This window comes from Spea bombifrons, chromosome 11 (genome assembly GCF_027358695.1).
Source record: "Spea bombifrons isolate aSpeBom1 chromosome 11, aSpeBom1.2.pri, whole genome shotgun sequence".
Classification (NCBI taxonomy): domain Eukaryota; kingdom Metazoa; phylum Chordata; class Amphibia; order Anura; family Pelobatidae; genus Spea; species Spea bombifrons.
Window position 1 is genome coordinate 38,159,690 of NC_071097.1, and position 23,143 is coordinate 38,182,832.

At 43.3% G+C, this 23,143-nt stretch overlaps 1 protein-coding gene across 1 annotated transcript; it reads right to left on the reverse strand.

Annotated features, from left to right (window-relative positions):
• Window positions 1-556: 556 nt before the first annotated feature.
• Window positions 557-18,717, reverse strand: SLC18A2 (solute carrier family 18 member A2). Its single transcript, XM_053451361.1, has 15 exons — window positions 18,597-18,717; window positions 9,525-9,870; window positions 8,676-8,734; window positions 8,382-8,465; window positions 6,458-6,550; window positions 6,244-6,333; window positions 5,960-6,003; window positions 5,810-5,870; window positions 5,432-5,527; window positions 4,465-4,543; window positions 3,833-3,884; window positions 2,909-2,972; window positions 2,158-2,277; window positions 1,556-1,689; window positions 557-992 (listed from the first exon to the last, which is right to left on the reverse strand). The coding sequence occupies exons 1-15, from the start codon at window positions 18,715-18,717 to the stop codon at window positions 885-887; spliced, it is 1,551 nt and encodes a 516-aa protein (XP_053307336.1). The 3' UTR covers window positions 557-884.
• Window positions 18,718-23,143: the final 4,426 nt, after the last annotated feature.

Sequence of the window (23,143 nt, forward strand, 5' to 3'; positions counted from 1 at the left end):
ATGCGGGTTTTATGCGTTTATACACATTTACGTTACACACAGTAGTTAAAAATATATTGTATAAGAAATCAAATACATAAAATAAAGTTTTTGAACAATATTTATAGAAACGGCTATATAAAGACTCCTTTTGTCTTAAGGCTGTCGGCAGTCTGCGGCGCTGTCTGGATACTCGGTGCGCGTCTCGCGCCGCTAGCAGCGTTTAATGTTTGTCGCGCATGGAGAGGAATTCCCCGCCTGCTCCTTTAACGGAAGGGAGATTAAATATATTGTGGGTGGGACAAGGATAGATGTGGGTGGGGCTAATGTTTAACCACACCCACTTGTCCAAAAGGCTCTAGAAGTTTCCCAAGACCCGCTTTTGTTACTGGTCCGGGTCACATGATCGTTTTCCCCACACCGAGTTGTGTCACAAATTTAGACCTGATCTCATGTTACATCACGTGATGTCATAGATTCTGACCCTTTAAAGGAACGTCGCCCCCCCTTACGCCCTGCTTTATGTAATCTGACCCCATGTAAAAGCCGGACCCATCTTACATCGCCCGTTCCTGGAGTAAGTGTGAGGACAGCCTGCGGATGTTAACCCTTTGATTATCACAGATATATGATTTCAAATATATGAAACCCGCTTGTTTTAAATGTATTTTCACAGCGCATCAGCCGCTTTCTCTGCAACTCCCATAAGCCAGGCTCTGCTCGCTTTCCTGTCGGCTGAGGCTTCTGGGAGTTGAAGTCGGCTGACAGCCGAAGGTCCGTTCTCAAAGTTTCTGCGGCCAAACATGAAAAGCTGCTGGAGATCAAAGTACCTTTGGCTTAAAACTAAAAATCGATAGAACTAAAAAGAGATTCGTTAGAACGGGAAGCGGAGCCGCCGGCGCCGATCATTCATCGCTCTCCTCCTCCTCGTCCTCGGCCGCGTAATAAGCCTGCGACGTGTTCTGCGTGTACATCTTCGTTCTTACTGGGCAGCTGTGATCCATCAGAATCGCCTGCCGGGGGGAAAAGAAACCCGATTATTCCCCCCCGGCTTCATTCCACATTCAATAAACCTTAATGTGACCCCCATATGATAAAGACTCAAACCTTAATCAGTTGTTGGTCTCGTCTTAGATTCAGGAGCCGTATGTCTATCCCGTGCATGTTTAATCCCCTCACTGTATTACCCTCTACCACTTGTGCTGGGAGGCTGTTCCACTTATCTACCACCCTCTCAGTAAAGTAAAACTTCCTTCCATTCCATCTCAGTCTCCGATCCTCTACTGTTAGATTCCGGTCTCTTGTTTTTCTCCTCCTTTGGAATAAATTTCCCTCACGGCCTTTGTTATTTCTCTATCCCATCCCGTCTCCCCCGTCTCTCTTCTCTCCTCCGTGTCTCTCTCCTCTCCCCCGTCTCTCTCCTCTCGCCTGTCTCTCTCCTCTCGCCCGTCTCTCTTCTCTCCTCCGTTTCTCTCTCCTCTCCCCCGTCTCTCTCCTCTCGCCTGTCTCTCTCCTCTCGCCCGTCTCTCTTCTCTCCTCCGTGTCTCTCTCCTCTCCCCCGTCTCTCTCCGCTTACCATTTTCTCCTCCTTGGCAGGTGGGCTTCGGAGAAACAAGCAGAGGGGGGCAAAGAGAATGTCCACGATGCCAATAATAGTCATCAGCCAGGGGAACCCAATGGACTTGGCGATGGCGCCCCCCGCAGATGGACCTGTCCGATTCCAAAAACACACGCATTAACCCTCCCTACTAAACAAACATACTAAACATACTAAACAAACGTACTAAACACACTTATCGTACTAAACGTACTAAACATACGGTCAGCACGCGCCGCCGGCTCGGCTGGACCTCGGGAAAAGTCCGGGTTAGGAATGAAAGCCGAGCTCTGGGACACGTGTTTAGTTCACACGTTGCTGGAGGAGGCCGGGTAATTACAGTGGCCAGTTCCCTTTGTGAGGATTTACGATGAGAACATGCGCAGCTGCCGCCGGTTTACCCGGATCTCGGCAAATAGAGATAATTATGAGAGAATCGTGTTGGAGACGCAGCTGGGGAGGAGAAAGTGACCTCTGATGGCTCCTTTAATGGGGTTTATCCACGGGCTGCGAGTCTCTTGGCCGGCCGGGCTTCGTGGGAGTAGCAGCCCTCGGCAGCTTAACGTCCGGTCGCTTCTTACCCAACGCAAATCCCATGCAGAAAGCGACGTCCGCGATGGCGTAAACGCTGCCGTAGACCGAAACGTGGCGCAGATCCACCAGATATCCCATAATCGGCATCATGGAGGAGTCTACCATCCCTGCCAGGGAACAAAGCTCTGTAAATACTGTGAATTGTGATCTGGCTCCCTGCAGGGGTAACCAGTATTTCATCCACCCCCCCCAATTACACGCAAATGCTCTCCATGCACTAACACACACTCATGCTAACACCTCTGCTCCTCCCTGTCTCTTCCACTCTCCCAGGGGCCGCTAGTCTCACCCCGACACGCTAACACCAAATACTTACATACACGCCATACAGTAACACGCACACTACATCATACACTAACACATATATGTACACATATATGTATATAGGGCCCCCGGACACAGCGAGATCAGGCCCGGCTCAGGCCCTCATGCGGGAGAGGCCCACGGGGTCGGGGAGGTGGGTTACCCTCTCCCGCTATTGTTTAGCTAAGTGAATAAAGCCCTTTCATATAATGACCCCCGCAGCGCAAGCGTTTCATGGAGGAGCTCTGACGGCTTCCGACGTGGTTTGGGGCAGGACGGCTCGGCTTTTCTCCTCGTTCTCTGATATAAATTCGTTTATTTCGGACAGATATTACAGATATTTTATAATTATTATATTATCATTAATATTCATTAACGTGATAAGCGTTTCTTCACGAGACGGCGAGCCGATCTCCGCCAGGCGGCAAAACTCACCGATTGCGAATCCGACGCCAAAATTCGGTGCAATGAGGCCATAGATGTTTTTGGCAAAAGGGACCTGCGGGGTATAAAAAAAGAAGTGACAGCGCCGGCCTCAGAACAAAGAGACAGTTTACTATCGCTAGAGACCGCCAAAGGGCAGCCGGTTCCCCGCATGGGCGGTCCGCAAACCCCAAACCTCTCCCGACTTAATACCCCCACAGATCTCTGTTAAACCCCTTAAACTGAGGAAAAACTGAGCAATCGCCAAGGAAACCAATGGTCCCAGCAGATATTCGGACTCTGGCGTCTTGCTGTTTAGGCATTTGCCCCGTTACGTCTATTACTTAAATATTAAATATATATTTATTATTATATATACGTTATATATTTATTATTATATATACATTATATATTTATTATTATATATACGTTATATATTTACTATTATATATACATTATATATTAATTATTATATATTTATTATATATACATGTTATATATTTATTATTATATATACATTATATATTTATTATTACATATACATTATATATTATTATATATTTATTATGATTATTATATATACTTTATATATTTATTATTATATATTTATTATTATATATACATTGTATATTTATTATATATACGTTATATATTTATTATTATTATATATACATTATATATTTATTATTATATATTTATTATTATTATTATATATACATTATATATTTATTATTACATATACATTATATGTTTATTATATATTTATTATTATATATATATATACATTATATATTATTATATACCGGTATTTATTATTATTATATATACATTATATATTTATTATTATATATTTATTATTATATATACATTGTATATTTATTATTATTATTATATATACATTATATATTATTATACATACCCGCCGGCGGTACTTACACATAGAATGCTTATTCCCACCAGTAACATCCCAATGAACGCACAGAGCCACCTGGGGGGCAAACAAACAAAGTAAAGCATCAAATCTGCCCCACATCCAAGCCGTTTACCCCAATTCTACCCCCTGCAAGACCCTAAAAACAGCCCCAGTGTTCAGCGATGCCGTGTAAAGCGCTGAGCACACAACCGCCTGCAGGGGGCATGACAGCCGGCGACACCCTACACCTTCAGTGACTGCACCACTTAACCCCTTTCCTGCCAAATGTTATTTGATAAAAAAGATTAAAAACTAAAAGATCCAGAGACTTTTATTCATTTTTTTTATGTTTTAAACCGCTGCAGGTAAGGAAAGAGCTGATTTTTCTCTAGATTTTTACCCATTTTTTACCAAACCAAACTAAAAATGTCAGAAAATGCCGCTTCCCTGCACCTCATTATTTTTATTCCACATAGACTTTTCTTAATTTAGATTTTTTGCTTTTATTTAAACCAAATTCTGCTTTTTTCACCATAAAAGGCATGAAACGTGTCCCTTAATGTTACTTTTTACTCTCTGAATCTGCTGGCCGTTAATAAATCGGCTGATTCCGCTATCAGCGGATCTCTGGGGAGTAATAAAAAACGATCCCTACCTTCCCATCTTGTGAGCGAGGACCCCGAAGATGTTGGTCCCGATGAAGTAAGAGATACTGGCGGGAATGAAGGCGACACCTGGGGGGGAGGGGAAGGATCATTCGCCTTATCAGCCACACGCAGAGCAAGAGCGCAATTAATGACATTGCGCAGGTTTAATATCCGCCGACTCCGTTATCTCAGCTCCGATCCACAATAACCGGAGTGAGACGTAAGCAGAAAGGTGTCGGGGGATTGAAACGAGAAACAATTCCTTACCCAGAGCTCCACGAAAAGGGAAATAGCCTCCGGCTGGGGCAAAAAGCAAATCGAGCCCCAGGACTTGGGTTATAAACATCTACCCAGATACCCCAAGTTCTGTTCCTTTAATTACAGCCATCCTCACACCCCTAAATACTCTTACCCCACAACCCCTAATATACCCAGCCCTGCACCCCTAATATACCCCACACCCCTAAATACTCTTACCCCGCAACCCTACATACACCCAGAAGGGGTTAATTAACGTATACGTCACACGCTACATGTTATCTGTATATATCTATATATATATATATATATATCTATATATATATATATATAGATATATATATATATATATATAGAAGGGGTTAATTAATGTATACGTCCCCCGCTGTGTGTTATCTGTGTGCATAGAAGGGGTTAATTATCATACGTCACACGCTGTGTGTTATCTGTGTGCATAGAAGGGGTTAATTATCATACGTCACCCGCTGCATGTTATCGGTATATATAGAAGGGGTTAATTAAGGAATACGTCACCCGCTGCATGTTATCTGTATATACAGAAGGGGTTAATTGACGTATACGTCACCCGCTGTGTGTTATCTGTGTGTATAGAAGTGGTTAATTATCATACGTCACCCACTGCGTGTTATCTGTATATATATATATATATAGAAGGGGTTAATTGATGTATATATAGAAGGGGTTAATTGACGTTACCCAGCTGCCATTTCCGCGAGCACATGGTTTCCATCATCCAGATGGGCAGCGCAGGTTCCAGCATCGCGATAGCCATATTGGCGAAGCAGATGGAGCCTGAAACGGACAGCGACAGAAAAGTTATCCCAGAGGTGGCTGTGAGGCCTCGACTCTACGGGCCACGGCCTACTGGAGGCCATCCCCGAAGGCTGAAGCAGAAGCCCTCGGAGGACTGGCCCCCGGGGCCAAGCAATAAGGCAGCATCTCCCCTTTAAAACGCAACAAAATTGGAAGAGTCTGATGATGGAAGGAAGGCGGCCCCCGAAGGGCCGGCGCATTTCAGTGTCATTTGAAAAGGGAATGAGGAGGCATCAGGGCTTTTAATGCATTTTTTTTTACCTGCAGCGATGATGATATAAGGGTCCTTGAGGAGGGTGAAGAGCGGGGTCCCCATCTGACTCTGCGGAGGAAAGACAGAGGCCGTTAACCTGCGTCCCGCGCTGACATTTTGGTCTCGTGTTTATGGGTTGGCTTCAGGCGAGTACTGACCTCGGGCTGGACTCTGGAAGGCTGCAGGACAAACAGCTGCAGGGCTAGGAAGGGTTAAAAGATTCATCATCAGACAACTGCGACAGAGAACCCTCGGCGCAAAATCCTGCAACTGACACTTATAGATTGCAAGCTCTTTGGGAGAGAGTCGTGTCCAGCACAGTCCCCAAGGGTTGGGATTCTGTCACTGAAAAGTAAATGACCAACCGCCTCGTCTCTATCACCGCGAGGCGAGACATTCGGCGGCTCTGATGTAAAACGAGTCCGTCAGACGTGTTACTGACCTCCGTCAAACAGGACGAGCACCGCGAGCACCAGGAACGGCGCCGTCTTCCCCACAAACTCGTAGAGGATGCTTCCGAACGGCGGCCCCACTGAGGACGACAAAGAGCGGGGGTTACAGAATCCCGGCCCGCAGACTTCATTCCCTACAGATACCGGGGGCCGGCGGCCGTTTCAACGGGGTGTTCGGGGCGTGAATGAGCTCCAAGTACTGACCTAAAACGCCCATGGCCAGTCCGCCCAGCGCAATCCCCATGGCGTTCCCGCGCTCCTCGTCGTCGGTGTAAACGCTGGCCAGCATGCCCATACCTGCGAGACACAACACACGCCGGCTTTAAACTGGGATTTACAGGGCAAACAGTCGGCTCTCGGACCCCACGAGGCTTAAAATAAATCCACCGTGACCTTTATATCGGAGCAAACAGAAGCCGCGCGAGCAGTAATGAAAAATATCAACCCTGGAGACCGGCACAGCAGCGCACGCAAAGGGTTAAAGTGTAGCGTCCGCACCGGCCCCTGGCGCCTAATGAATGCATTGACATGCAGCATGCGGCGGGCGATTATATGGGAAGAGACAAGACGTCCGGCAGCTGCTTCCGAGCAAAAGGGTTTGATTAAAGCGGGAGTTTGTCAGTGAGATTAAACGTTTCCGACGGGAGCCGTCCGCCTGTTAAAAATACCCCGGAGAAGATGCGGTAACGATGACTAAAATAACGCTCTGATCATAAAAATAAAAGATATTAGTAATAATGAATTTACTGCAACTTAAATGTGATAATAAAAGAAACCACACTTTATCGACAAAAATATAACAACAAATTTTACCAAAAATAGGCGTCCAAATATTATTGTTATCATTTAACAAATTGCAAAGTGGGTGAAAAATCTGCGACTGCCCTTTGCGTTTAAAACAGTAACGGTTCTTCTGGGTCTTCGGCCGCCGTCAGGGCTGATGCAGGCAGAGAGTTTATAATCATATCAAACAGGTTCAAGCGATCATCAATTTGTAGCCAGAAACACCAGCCATTCACCAGCACAATACCGAGAACAGCAACAACCCCCAGGGTAGCTACACCTCGTCAGCAACGTCTCTTCCAGGCAGCAGGGGATTCCGGATGTTCTGATGAAAGACACATCGTGGTTATTTCCCTTCGCAATCAGAAGATGTCCAGCGGTGCCATCAGCCCAGCACCGGCAGAAAACAGTGGGGCCCTGATGCAGCCATCTACTGTCCGGAGGAGTCTGCTCAGAAGTGGTCTTCATGGAAACTTGCGCCCAAAAAGCCAAACGTCCGACGTGGAAACAAGACCAAGCGACTCGACTATTCACAAAAACACTGGAACCTGGGAGCATAAAAATGGCAGCAGGAGCTCTGGACTGAGGAGTCAAAATGTGAAATATATGGCTGCGGCAGAAGAAGTTTGTTCGTCGAAGGGCTGAAGAGCCGGGCAAGAATGGAATCTTCAGTGTAAAGAAGACCAAGGAGTCCTGGAAGTGATGGTTTGGCCCCCGCAGAGCCCTGATTTCAACATCATCAAGTCCACCAGGGGTTACATCGAGAGAGAGAAGCGATTGAAGAGCCGAAGTCCACAGAACTTCGGTTATTTCTCCCTGATGTCTGGAACGACCTGCCTGCCGAAAAACCTGCGCGAGACACCGAGAAGAACCGAAGGCAAACGGCGGTCGCCAAATACTGATTTCATTTGGTTTTTTCCCGTTCTCTCGCTTTGCATTTTTGTTAAATAATAAAATAAACTAGTAATGTCTATTTTTGAAAGAATTCTTCATTTACAGCATTTTTTACACCCGCCTAGAACTTTTGCACAGTGTTTTTTTTAGTCCGCTGGAGACCCTCAGTGCGCGGATTCATTATAATAATGACGTGCGCGTGACCTCCTTTCAAAAGGCACTTAATGGGTTAAAAAGTAAAAAAAATTTTTTTTACCAATTACCTAAATTTGCTACATTCTTATGTACATATATATATAACATATATATCTCAGGCACAGGCGGCATTAATCCCACTCGCGCCATCTTTATTAATACCGAGCGTGTGCTCCGTGTCCCTCCATTCTCCATACTGGGAGAGCGGGGAGAGCCGCACTTTGCTCCATCTCCTCGGGAAAGCCCTGGGTGTTACCTGCTACAGAAGAACATGACGAGCCAACTCCCTGCATGGCGCGAGCGATGAAGAGTAGCGAGTATGTCCCCGAGAACGCAAACACTGCGGAGAGAAGGAAAATCCGCCGTTACTGGTCAGCGACTGAAACTCCCTTATTTGTGAGAATTACGATTGTTCCTCGTTTAAAAAGCGTCCCCTGATATCATCTGTAAGGAAGGGATACAGGGTGGTGTTCCCCGCACTCTCTGATAAGACGGACATTTCATTCGGCGGTGGGATCTGCGCTGATCACCGGGATCTGGAAATACTTACTGACTGTGGACAGAAACATGATGCAGAACCCGGCGAACATCGGGATCTGATAGCCGATCCTGCAAGAGAAAAGACAGGATCACGGAGCGCGAAACGCCTCGGCTTTATCCAGGGTTTGGCTCCCTGGGTTTTGTCCTCCATGTTTCACAGACCCCCCCAGTCTCCAAACCGAATGGCGTGAAATCTCATTCCCGATAGGCTGTTTCCATGTCAGCGGTTGGGGCCGGGGGGGCAAACCCAACCATGTACCCCGGTGGCGCAGTCACCTAACTGCCCAGCTCACCACAAACATTCTTGTCACCTATACACCTGCCCCACCAAATGGGGCTTTTAGGAAACCCTGAGAAGGAGCACAGGAAGGATCTAGTCAGGGAGCAGAAATCTTAGTAAAATAGTTATTAGGGGTTCAGGGTTATTAATGACCCTCTGGCTCTTTCACTCACTGTAGGCCCTGGTTACTGATATATATACATACATACACACATATATACACATACACACATATATACACACACACACACACACACACATATATATATACACACACACATATATATATATACACACACACACATATATATATACATACATACACACACACATATATATATATATACATACACACATATATACACATATACATACACACACACATATATATATATATATATATATATACACATACACACACACATATATATATATATATACACACACACATATATACACATATACATACACACATATCTACACACACACATATATATATATCCATACACACACACACACATATATATATAGACAGACTTTCTGTGACGGCATGGCGTTCTCTTTCGCCCGTAGACGTACCTGTTGGTCATGATGCCAATGAACGGGTTTGTCAGCAGCTGAACCGTAGCCTTGGAAGCAAATAATAAGCCAACTTTGACATTTTCATTGAGTAGAGTCGAGTCGGCCTTGGGGCAGTCGGACGGGGCAGCCGCGGTGGAGACGCCGGGTGGTTGGGTCGGGATCCCATGTGGTCCGGGCAGCTCCGAGCCCCGAGTGCCGTTACTAATGATTAAGGACGTGTTGTCATAATAGGAGAAAATCATCTGATAGCCGCTGGCAGCGGTGGGCCCACTCGGACCCCCGTGGGGGTCGCTTCCGTTGGCTTCATGTGTCAGCGTGTAGAGGTAGCTGGGGATTATGGGGACTGGAGACAGAGAGAGGACACGGGGCATTAGGGCAGAATTTGTTCTCCCACAGAGCGAGTTACAGCATGAACTCGGGACATAACCATAAAATATTAGAACAATAGAATAGGTCTTATGATGCCAGAAAGGGACATCGCCCCGAGCGATGAACCAAAATCAGAACATTTCCAGAATTGTTGAGAGCTGCCACCTTTTGTATTTACGTATTTTTTTATTTTACAATTGAAAAGCCGTCATCAAAGAAAAACGGGTAAAGCCAAGCAGCTCTGCGGAGAGTTTTACAGAGAACTGACCTTCAGAGCCGGGGGGCTGGGGGGCTTAAACTAACGGGACCGGTCAATTAACGCAAAAACGCTACAAGGAGACCGTCCTCATTCCCGATAGGCTGTTTCCATGTCAGCGGTTGGGGGGCAATCCCAACCATGTACCCCGGTGGCGCAGTCACCTAACTGCCCAGCTCACCACAAACATTCTTGTAACCTATACACCTGCCCCACCAAATGGGGCTTTTAGGAAACCCTGAGAAGGAGCACAGGAAGGATCTAGTCAGGGAGCAGAAATCTTAGTAAAATAGTTATTAGGGGTTCAGGGTTATTAATGACCCTCTGGCTCTTTCACTCACTGTAGGCCCTGGTTACAGAGCCGGAGGGCTGGGGGGCTGGGGGGCTTAAACTAACGGGACCAGTCAATTAACGCAAAAACGCTACAAGGAGACCGTCCTGATATTCATGATGTGATCCGCTTATGAGAAGCTCGACGTATCAGCCGGTTCTGTGTTTCCAGGGAAATCCGAAATAATTTACAAACCATAACGTCCACGATGGGAAAATGTGCTTTATTATTAATTTATTATTTCTTTATTATTATTATTTTATTATTTCTTTATTATTATTTATTATTTCTTTATTATTATTATTTATGTATAATTTCTTTATTATTATTTATTATTTCTTTATTATTATTTATGTATTATTTTTTATTATTATTTAGTATTTCTTTATTATTATTATTTATGTATTATTTCTTTGTTATTATTTATTATTTCTTTATTATTATTATTTATGTACTATTTCTTTGTTATTATTTATTATTTCTTTATTATTTATGTATTATTTCTTTGCTATTATTTATTATTTCTTTATTATTATTATTCATGTATTATTTCTTTGTTATTATTTATTATTTCTTTATTATTGTTATGATTTACGTATTATTTCTTTGTTATTATTTATTCTTTCTTTATTATTATTATTTATGTATTATTTCTTTGTTATTATTTATTCTTTCTTTGTTATTATTATTTATTTACTATTTCTTTGTTATTATTTATTATTTCTTTATTATTATTATTTATGTATTATTTCTTTGCTATTATTTATTATTTCTTTATTATTATTATTCATGTATTATTTCTTTGTTATTATTTATTATTTCTTTATTATTATTATGATTTACGTATTATTTCTTTGTTATTATTTATTCTTTCTTTATTATTATTATGATTTACGTATTATTTCTTTGTTATTATTTATTCTTTCTTTATTTTTATTATTATTATGATTTATGTATTATTTCTTTGTTATTATTTATTATTTCTTTATTATTATTATTATTTTTATTTATGTATTATTTCTTTGTTATTATTTCTTTATTATTATTATTATTATTATTATTATTATTATTATTATTATTATTATTATTATTATTATGTATTATTTCTTTATTATTTATTATTTCTTTATTATTATTATTTATGTATTATTTCTTTGTTATCATTTATTATTTCTTTATTATTATTATTATGATTTATGTATTATTTCTTTGCTATTATTTATTATTTCTTTATGTATTATTTCTTTGCGGAATTCTCGTTTTACGGCTGTTCTAGAATTCAGTCTCCGAGCCGCATGTGGAGAAATTCGTATTGATCGGTGTTTCAGTCTCCGAGTAAAACGCGATCTGATTGATTATTTAATTACGTGGAGTTAAACCTGCGCAAATATCACAAAATAAATGTCTGACTACGGGGGTCCCGCTGCCCGGGGGCTTCACCTTCCAGCTGCGGCACATTATCACAATCATGTTTTTACCCACCAAGCTGACGGCTCCGACGTTCCCTTCTCCCCCCCAAAATATACCATTTCCCTTCATACATGATGAGCCTGCCTCGTGTACACGTCAAAGCTTTACATGTGTCCAGAACACGCAAATGTCCCCAAATCCTTATTATGAATGACAGTGAAGCAAGAAGCAAACATAATAATAATAATAATAATTATAATAATAATGATAATAATTATACTACTTCTAATAATATAATAACATAATAATAAAAACAATAATAATAACAATAATAATAGAAATTATACTGCTACTAATAATAATATAATACTACTAATAATTCTTATTATTATTTTTATATATATATATCGCCGTCATACTCCGCAGCGCTGTACAATGTGTGTTATTATTATTTATATATCGCCGTCACACTCCGCAGCACTGTACAATGTGTGTTATTATTATTTATATATCGCCGTCATACTCCGCAGAGCTGTACAATGTGTGTTATTATTATTATTTATATATCGCCGTCATACTCCGCAGCGCTGTACAATGTGTTATTATTATTATTTATATATCGCCGTCATACTCCGCAGCGCTGTACAATGTGTGTTATTATTATTTATATATCGCCGTCATACTCCGCAGCGCTGTACAATGTGTGTTATTATTATTTATATATCGCCGTCATACTCCGCAGCGCTGTACAATGTGTTATTATTATTATTTATATATCGCCGTCATACTCCGCAGCGCTGTACAATGTGTTATTATTATTATTTATATATCGCCGTCATACTCCGCAGCGCTGTACAATGTGTGTTATTATTATTATTTATATATCGCCGTCATACTCCGCAGCGCTGTACAATGTGTGTTATTATTATTTATATATCGCCGTCATACTCCGCAGCGCTGTACAATGTGTTATTATTATTTATATATCGCTGTCATACTCCGCAGCGCTGTACAATGTGTTATTATTATTTATATATCGCCGTCATACTCCGCAGCGCTGTACAATGTGTTATTATTATTTATATATCGCCGTCATACTCCGCAGCGCTGTACAATGTGTTATTATTATTTATATATCGCCGTCATACTTCGCAGCGCTGTACAATGTGTGTTATTATTATTTATATATCGCCGTCATACTCCGCAGCGCTGTACAATGTGTGTTATTATTATTTATATATCGCCGTCATACTCCGCGGCGCTGTACAATGTGTGTTATTATTATTTATATATCACCGTCATACTCCGCAGCGCTGTACAATGTGTTATTATTATTTATATATCGCTCTCATACTCCGCAGCGCTGTACAATGTGTTATTATTAATTATATATCGCCGTCATACTCCGCAGCGCCGTACAATGTGTGTTATTATTATTTATATATCGGCGTCATACTCCGCAGCGCTGTACAATGTGTGTTATTATTATTATTTATATATCGCCGTCATACTCCGCAGCGCTGTACAATGTGTTATTATTATTTATATATCGCTGTCATACTCCGCAGCGCTGTACAATGTGTTATTATTATTATTTATATATCGCCGTCATACTCCGCAGCGCTGTACAATGTGTTATTATTATTATTTATATATCGCCGTCATACTCCGCAGCGCTGTACAATGTGTGTTATTATTATTATTTATATATCGCCGTCATACTCCGCAGCGCTGTACAATGTGTGTTATTATTATTTATATATCGCCGTCATACTCCGCAGCGCTGTACAATGTGTTATTATTATTTATATATCGCTGTCATACTCCGCAGCGCTGTACAATGTGTTATTATTATTTATATATCGCCGTCATACTCCGCAGCGCTGTACAATGTGTTATTATTATTTATATATCGCCGTCATACTCCGCAGCGCTGTACAATGTGTTATTATTATTTATATATCGCCGTCATACTTCGCAGCGCTGTACAATGTGTGTTATTATTATTTATATATCGCCGTCATACTCCGCAGCGCTGTACAATGTGTGTTATTATTATTTATATATCGCCGTCATACTCCGCGGCGCTGTACAATGTGTGTTATTATTATTTATATATCACCGTCATACTCCGCAGCGCTGTACAATGTGTTATTATTATTTATATATCGCTCTCATACTCCGCAGCGCTGTACAATGTGTTATTATTAATTATATATCGCCGTCATACTCCGCAGCGCCGTACAATGTGTGTTATTATTATTTATATATCTCCGTCATACTCCGCAGCGCTGTACAATGTGTGTTATTATTATTTATATATCGCCGTCATACTCCGCAGCGCTGTACAATGTGTTATTATTATTTATATATCGCCGTCATACTCCGCAGCGCTGTACAATGTGTGTTATTATTATTTATATATCTCCGTCATACTCCGCAGCGCTGTACAATGTGTGTTATTATTATTTATATATCGCCGTCATACTCCGCAGCGCTGTACAATGTGTTATTATTATTATTTATATATCGCCGTCATACTCCGCAGCGCTGTACAATGTGTGTTATTATTATTATTTATATATCGCCGTCATACTCCGCAGCGCTGTACAATGTGTGTTATTATTATTTATATATCGCCGTCATACTCCGCAGCGCTGTACAATGTGTGTTATTATTATTTATATATCGCCGTCATACTCCGCAGCGCTGTACAATGTGTTATTATTATTTATATATTGCCATCATACTCCGCAGCGCTGTACAATGTGTTATTATTATTTATATATCGCCGTCATACTCCGCAGCGCTGTACAATGTGTGTTATTATTATTTATATATCGCCGTCATACTCCGCAGCGCTGTACAATGTGTGTTATTATTATTTATATATCGCCGTCATACTCCGCAGCGCTGTACAATGTGTTATTATTATTATTTATATATCGCCGTCATACTCCGCAGCGCTGTACAATGTGTGTTATTATTATTTATATATCGCCGTCATACTCCGCAGCGCTGTACAATGTGTTATTATTATTTATATATTGCCATCATACTCCGCAGCGCTGTACAATGTGTTATTATTATTTATATATCGCCGTCATACTCCGCAGCGCTGTACAATGTGTGTTATTATTATTTATATATCGCCGTCATACTCCGCAGCGCTGTACAATGTGTGTTATTATTATTTATATATCGCCGTCATACTCCGCAGCGCTGTACAATGTGTGTTATTATTATTATTTATATATCGCCGTCATACTCCGCAGCGCTGTACAATGTGTGTTATTATTATTTATATATCGCCGTCATACTCCGCAGCGCTGTACAATGTGTGTTATTATTATTTATATATCGCTGTCATACTCCGCAGCGCTGTACAATGTGTTATTATTATTATTTATATGTCGCCGTCATACTCCGCAGCGCTGTACAATGTGTGTTATTATTATTATTTATATATCGCCGTCATACTCCGCAGCGCTGTACAATGTGTTATTATTATTATTTATATATCGCCGTCATACTCCGCAGCGCTGTACAATGTGTGTTATTATTATTTATATATTGCCGTCATACTCCGCAGCGCTGTACAATGTGTGTTATTATTTATATATCGCCCTCATACTCCGCAGCGCTGTACAATGTGTGTTATTATTATTATTTATATATCGCCGTCATACTCCGCAGCGCTGTACAATGTGTGTTATTATTATTATTTATATATCGCCGTCATACTCCGCAGCGCTGTACAATGTGTTATTATTATTATTTATATATCGCCGTCATACTCCGCAGCGCTGTACAATGTGTTATTATTATTTATATATCGCCGTCATACTCCGCAGCGCTGTACAATGTGTTATTATTATTATTTATATATCACCGTCATACTCCGCAGCGCTGTACAATGTGTGTTATTATTATTTATATATCGCTGTCATACTCCGCAGCGCTGTACAATGTGTTATTATTATTATTTATATATCGCTGTCATATTGAACAGATGAATTTAACAAACTGATTATTTCATGGAATGCGATGCGGGACGTGGAGACGGATCATTTATATAGAATATATATTATATATGGGGAGGACGCGTCTGTTCCCCTCTGTCCTGTTTGTTGAGAGCAGCCGCCCCCCTCCCTGACACGTCCTGTTTGCAGACGAGGAGCACAAAAGTCTCCTTTCATCGCGTTGAGGTAATAGCGGCGAACGCACTAATGGGAAGGCGCTGATTGGGACGCTCCGGGTGATAATAATCTTGCAAAGGCAGCTGCGCCAGGAACGAGTGAACCAAATAAACCGGACCCCCTCCCTCCCGGCACAGAGATCCGGACCCCCGCAATATGGAAAGAGATTCTTCTGCCCCAGAAACATTGTTTCTCTAAAACCAGACGCCAAATACATTATATCCGTTATATGCGTTATATGCTTTATATACATTATATCCGTTATATACATTATATCCGTTATATCCGTTATATACATTATATCCGTTATATACATTATATCCGTTATATACATTATATCCGTTATATCCGTTATATGCGTTATATACATTATATCCGTTATATGCTTTATATACATTATATTGGTTATATCCGTTATATACATTATATCCGTTATATCCGTTATATACATTATATCCGTTATATCCGTTATATACATTATATCCGTTATATGCTTTATATACATTATATCCGTTATATCCGTTATATACATTATATCCGTTATATACATTATATCCGTTATATCCGTTATATACATTATATTGGTTATATCCGTTATATACATTATATCCGTTATATCCGTTATATCCGTTATGTACATTATATCCGTTATATCCGTTATATACATTATATCCGTTATTTATATTATATCCGTTATATCCCTTATATCCGTTATATGCGTTATATTCATTATATCCGTTATATGCGTTATATCCGTTATATACATTATATCCGTAATATGCGTTATATACAATATATCCTTATATCCGTTATATACGTTATATCTGTTATATCCGTTATATACGTTATATCTGTTATATACATTATATCTGTTATATGCGTTATATACAATATATCCCTTATATCCGTTATATGCGTTATATCCGTTATATACATTATATCCGTTATATGCGTTATATACAATATATCCCTTATATCCGTTATATCCGTTATATCTGGTATATCCGTTATATACGTTATATCTGTTATATACATTATATCTGTTATAGACATTATATCCGTAACATCCGTTATATCCGTTATATACAATATATCCCTTATATCCGTTATATGCGTTATATCCGTTATATCCGTTATATCTGGTATATCCGTTATATACGTTATATCTGTTATATACATTATATCTGTTATATACATTATATCCGTTATATCCGTTATATCCGTTATATACAATATATCCCTTATATCCCTTATATCCGTTATATCCGTTATATCCGTTATATACATTATATCCGTTATATCCGTTATATCTGTTATATCTGTTATATACAATATATCCCTTATATCCGTTATATGCGTTATATCCGTTAGATACATTATATCCGTTATATATATTATATGTGTTATATACTATATATCCGTTATCTCCGTTATATACGTTACATCCGTTAGATACATTTGGAAGCCGTTCTGGAGCCGGATCCTCAGAGCGGCCCGACGTGAGCCGAGCATCAGACGGGGGCTGACAGTAAAAGTAAAAGGGGACCCAACCGCATTTACTTCACACAAATATTTTCATTTCCCCGACGCCCCTAAGACGGCAGAACGACAGCCGGAGACAAACCGGCAACATTTCCCGGCTAAAAGAATAATTCCTGGCATTTATTTTACCAATTATTGGATATTTTAACGTGAAACCGACATGATCTCTGCCGGGATCGTTCCTCGCACGTTCACAGGATTTATAGCATTTCCACTTAGAAACCCAGAACCTGCCTGCAGATCGGCCCCATCCGGCCCCCGTCTACTCGCCCGTTTCTCCTGCTGTAAAGACTCAAACCTTAATCAGTCGTTGGTCTCGTCTTAGATTCAGGAGCCGTATGTCTATCCCATGCGTGTTTAATCCCCTCACTGTATTACCCTCTACCACCTCTGCTGGGAGGCTGTTCCCTCTCAGTAAAGTACCACCCTCTCAGTAAAGTAAAACTTCCTTCCGTTCCATCTCAGTCTCTGACTCTCTAATGTTAGATTCTGGCTTCTTGTAACTTTTCTCCTCCTCTGAAATAAATTCCCTCCTGTACTTTATGTATTAAAATCTCTCTCCCCCGTCTCCCCCCCGTCGCTCTCTCTCCCCCCCGTCTGCCCCCCCAAGCCGGCGATATTGAGACCCCTCAGTCTTTTCTGATCATTTTAATCCTGCAGACCGCTCCCCGTTGTAGTCGGCTCCTCTGAACTCTCTCCAGAAGGTCAGAGATGGGGTCTCCAGCACTGTAGCCACTACTCTCTTCTTGCCACTAATGCCCCTCGCCGTACACCCAGCCATAGCTAGGGGTACATTAACCCTTCGCATAGCTATTGGGACTCTCAGTATAAACGGACGTCTCTCTAATTTCCTTCCAGAAGAAATAAAAACCTCATTAATCACAAAAAGCCCCAAAGATCACCCAGAACCCCAAAAACACCCCCTGAGGGGCCGGAGCCGGACGGAGAGGCTTTGTACGTACCGACCACGGTGAGCAGCATGTTATCCAGCAGCAGCGCGATGTAAACGATGAGCAGGATTAACCGGCGCGACTCTCTGCCCTCCCGGAGCCACCGGAAGACGCTCAGCTCGGAGACCGACATGGCGACCACACGGACCCTGCAAACACAAGGAGAGGGGCCGTCAGCCGGACCCCCAAAACTATCAGAGACCCTAAACCATCCGCCCCTGGCTGAGACCGGGGTAAAACCCTGAGAATCAGCCCATTTACCCCGAGACTGGGGTAATAACCCAGAGAATCTGCCCTTTCACACCGAGACTGGGGCAATAACCCTGAGAATCTGCCCATTCACCCCGAGACTGGGGCAATAACCCAGAGAATCTGCCCATTCACACCGAGACTGGGGCAATAACCCTGAGAATCTGCCCCTTCACCCCCAGACTGGGGTAATAAACCTGAGAATCTGCCCATTCACCCCGAGACTGGGGCAAAAACCCTGAGAATCAGCCCATTCACCCCGAGACTGGGGCAATAACCCAGAGAATCTGCCCATTCACCCGGAGACTGGGGCAATAACCCTGAGAATCTGCCCATTCACCCCGAGACTGGGGTAAAAACCCTGAGAATCTGCCCATTCACCCCGAGACTGGGGCAATAACCCTGAGAATCTGCCCATTCACCCCGAGACTGGGGCAATAACCCTGAGAATCTGCCCCTTCACCCCCAGACTGGGGCAATAAACCTGAGAATCTGCCCATTCACCCCGAGACTGGGGCAATAACCCTGAGAATCTGCCCATTCACCCCGAGACTGGGGCAATAACCCTGAGAATCTGCCCCTTCACCCCCAGACTGGGGCAATAAACCTGAGAATCTGCCCATTCACCCGAGACTGGGGCAAAAACTCTGAGATTCGGAGCAAACCCTGATAGTTTCCAGATCTGCCCCGGGGGTATCAGGATCTGCTCTAATGTTTCCTGATAACGGGAAGAAACAATCAGAAATGATAAATATCTCTTTTTAATAGAATTGTCAGATTCTAACGGGATTTTAATAAACGGAGTCGTGCGCGGGGGGCAGAGGGCTCTTTGCGCATTAAGGTGACGGACGCCGCGGCCGAGTGTCACCCGCCACAAATGAGCGATTATGATTTTTTCTGATTAAGGCAAAGTTCTGAGACTTGAGGGTCTTTTATTTCTCAAAAAACAAGCATTTTTGTATATGGTGGGGTTAACCCTTCACGTGCCGGGGTCTAATTCTGAATTCTCATCGCTCCGTCATCTGTTATTAAGGCTGGTGAGGAAATCGCTGATTTCATGAAATTCTCTCTAGTGAAGCATTTTTTGAAGAAAACACAGAAAATAGAGAAATAAATGGAAATGCAACGTTTTGTGCCCCGCACATCGCATCATCGGGGACAGAAAGCTTAAATTAGGTTAAATGCGGATCCTGGGAATATAGGACAAGCGGAGTTTGAATATTTTCGGCTGGAGGCTCCGAGGGGACCTGCAACGCGTGAAGCTCCCAGTAACACGAGGCATCCAGCGGGGGTTTCCTTATGACGGGGCAGATACAGGGGTACTGCTTTCAGATGGGGCAGATAGTGGCACAGGGGTCTCGGGTCCAGCTTTAGGATGGGGCAAATAGTGGCACAGGAGTCTCGGCTGCAGGTTTGGGATGGGGCAAATAGTGGCACAAGGGGCTCGGCTGCAGGTTTGGGATGGGGCAAATAGTGGCACAGGGGTCTCGGCTGCAGGTTTGGGATGGGGCAAATAGTGGCACAGGGGTCTCGGCTGCAGGTTTGGGATGGGGCAAATAGTGCCACAGAGGTTTGGGATGGGGCAGATACAGACTCACCTGGGTACCCACAGGCTGATCCTCTGCTCCAGCTGTTGGCTGCAGATGGAGAGACTGAAGAAGACTCAGAGAGACCTAGTGAGAGGGGGAGAGGACCAGAGAGAGGGGAGGGGGCAGAGAGAGGGGAGGGGGCAGAGAGAGAGGGGAGGGGGCAGAGAGGGGGGCAGATAGAGAGGAGAGGGGGGCACAGGCAGCCCCTCTTACCCAGCTCCTCCTCGCGTCACCAGAGATCTCTGTCTGCTGCTCCAGGACTGCTCACCCCCAGCCTGTGATCCGAACGCCGGTTACCACCACCCAACCAGCACTCCACTTACTGGGGCTGAACTGGAAACCAGTCCACGCTGCAAAGGGAAAGGCTGTGAGATACTGCTGTATTTGGAGCTACAGCCTCTGGGGCCTCTGGGGCATCCTTTCTGCCCCGACACCAGGCAACTGGCGATGGGGGGTATCGGCCGTAAGGGGGATCAAGCACCGGCGTTCCTCCAACCGACTCACCTCTTAATAGGGTAATAATAACCGCGAGGGGCAACAAGCAGGCACCGTGGGGGCAAGCTGGTAATATTTACGTGTGCTGTACGGATGTACATGACACACGGGTCCTTTGTTACGCGTTATCATGTAATCTGCGCTGTCACATACAGAGGCGGAAAAAAGTATTTGTCTGAATCTAATAAAGAAAATTGATCAGATATAAACCAGCTGCCCGAAAACTAATATTAATTCATGAGATTTCGGTCCGGCCGGCAGCGCGAACGCCGCTTCTGCGGGATGGAAATTACTCGCGATAGAAAAGGTTTATCGTTCTTTAAATAAGAAATAAGCTACGGATCCGGCGAAGCCCGCAGAATAAGTCAAATAAGAGAAATTCAATAGAACAGCCTAAAACATATCAAAAGATAGAAAAATGCCCAGAGAACCCGGATCTTAACCCTTTCATTGTAACAGAGGGACAAGAAAAGGATCAGGACAGGCAGATCTGGTTTGGGATGGTGGTCAGGGCAGGCAGATCTGGTTTAGGATGTGGTCAGGGCAGGCAGATCTGGTTTGGGATGGTGGTCAGGGTAGGTAGATCTGGTTTGGGATGGTGGTCAGGGAAGGCAGATCTGGTTTAGGATATGGTCAGGACAGGCAGATCTGGTTTGGGATGGTGGTCAGGGTAGGTAGTTCTGGTTTGGGATGGTGGTCAGGGCAGGCAGATCTGGTTTGGGATGGTGGTCAGGGTAGGTAGATCTGGTTTGGGATGGTGGTCAGGGCAGGCAGATCTGGTTTGGGATGGTGGTCAGGGTAGGTAGATCTGGTTTGGGATGGTGGTTAGGGTAGGTAGATCTGGTTTGGGATGGTGGTCAGGGCAGGCAGATCTGGTTTGGGATGGTGGTCAGGGCAGGCAGATCTGGTTTGGGATGGTGGTCAGGGTAGGTAGATCTGGTTTGGGATGGTGGTCAGGGCAGGCAGATCTGGTTTGGGATGGTGGTCAGGGTAGGTAGATCTGGTTTGGGATGGTGGTTAGGGTAGGTAGATCTAGTTTGGGATGGTGGTCAGGGCAGGCAGATCTGGTTTGGGATGGTGGTCAGGGCAGGCAGATCTGGTTTGTGATGGTGGTCAGGGCAGGCAGACCTGGTTTAGGATGTGGTCAGGGCAGGCAGACCTGGATTGGGATGTGGTCAGGGCAGGCAGATCTGGTTTAGGATGATGGGACGGGATGAGGGTCACTATCATTTCTATAAACGAATGTCCTTGTATGAGAATTATCCAGAAATGCATTTTGGGAAATAAGTAAGACTTCATCTGGATTAAACGGATTCTAAATTTATTGTACAGCGCTACGGAATTTGATGGCGCTACATAAAACTGAAGAGTCCAAACGCCGGTGTCCGGGAGAAGCTCGTTCCGCGATGTAGTAATACCGGCAGAAACATCTTCCAGGATAAGTGCCCCCCCGGCTGCCGTGTGTCCCGAAGCTCGCTGTGACATCATCCGTCTCCCGGAGGCAGATTCCCGGGGCCCAGCTGAGTACACAGATACCGGCCCCGTCTCACAAGGCTTACAATCAGCAATTATTTGCCACAATAAGGTGACGCGAGATGAGGATTTATTAGAGCTGAGTCAAAGATTCCGAATGGATACAGAATCTCTTGTGGGCCGAATGTGGCCCCCATGCTTTGTTTATGCCTCTCCAGGCCCTGTATATTTAATATATTTAACATATTTCGTAAGCCGGGGACGTCGTGACTGACACGGGATCAAGGTCACAGCATGAAGCCCACGTTGGGCCAGAGGGGCATGTAAAGTGCTGCCCCCTGCTGGATGCTGGGGGCATAACAGTAATAATTGCCATCGGCGAGTCTATACACCCCACACCCTGCAGGGGGCAGCACTTTCCATTCACCATCCTGGACGTGGAACCCTTAATCCAGAAGTTGAAGGGGAGGAATTGAAACAGAATTTACCTCCGGATGGAGACAGCCGAAGAACACGGATTGGCCGCTTGTTATTTACGTGGACTCCTGTGGGGCAGTTATTCCCAGACCTCGAGCCTCAATAGTGGGGCAAGATTCAGTAATTACCACATTCTGTTCATCGTTCTATACGGGCCACTGATCTGCCAAGAGGACTGGGCTGGGAACCTTTTCAGAGGCGCCTCGAAAGAAATGAGAAGAGTTATCCCGGTCCCAGTCATGGTGGCCACGTTGGGAAGGTCTTGGGCTGCCCACG

Excerpts from the sequence above, each read along its gene's own strand:
- SLC18A2 (XM_053451361.1), bottom strand. The coding sequence starts at position 18,717 with ATGTCGGTCTCCGAGCTGAGCGTCTTCCGGTGGCTCCGGGAGGGCAGA. Across the intron at positions 6,551-8,381 it reads GTCATGTTCTTCTGTAGCAG|GTATGGGCATGCTGGCCAGC; the intron begins GTAACACCCAGG and ends TGTGTCTCGCAG. Across the intron at positions 1,690-2,157 it reads CTGCATGGGATTTGCGTTGG|GTCCATCTGCGGGGGGCGCC; the intron begins GTAAGAAGCGAC and ends GGAATCGGACAG.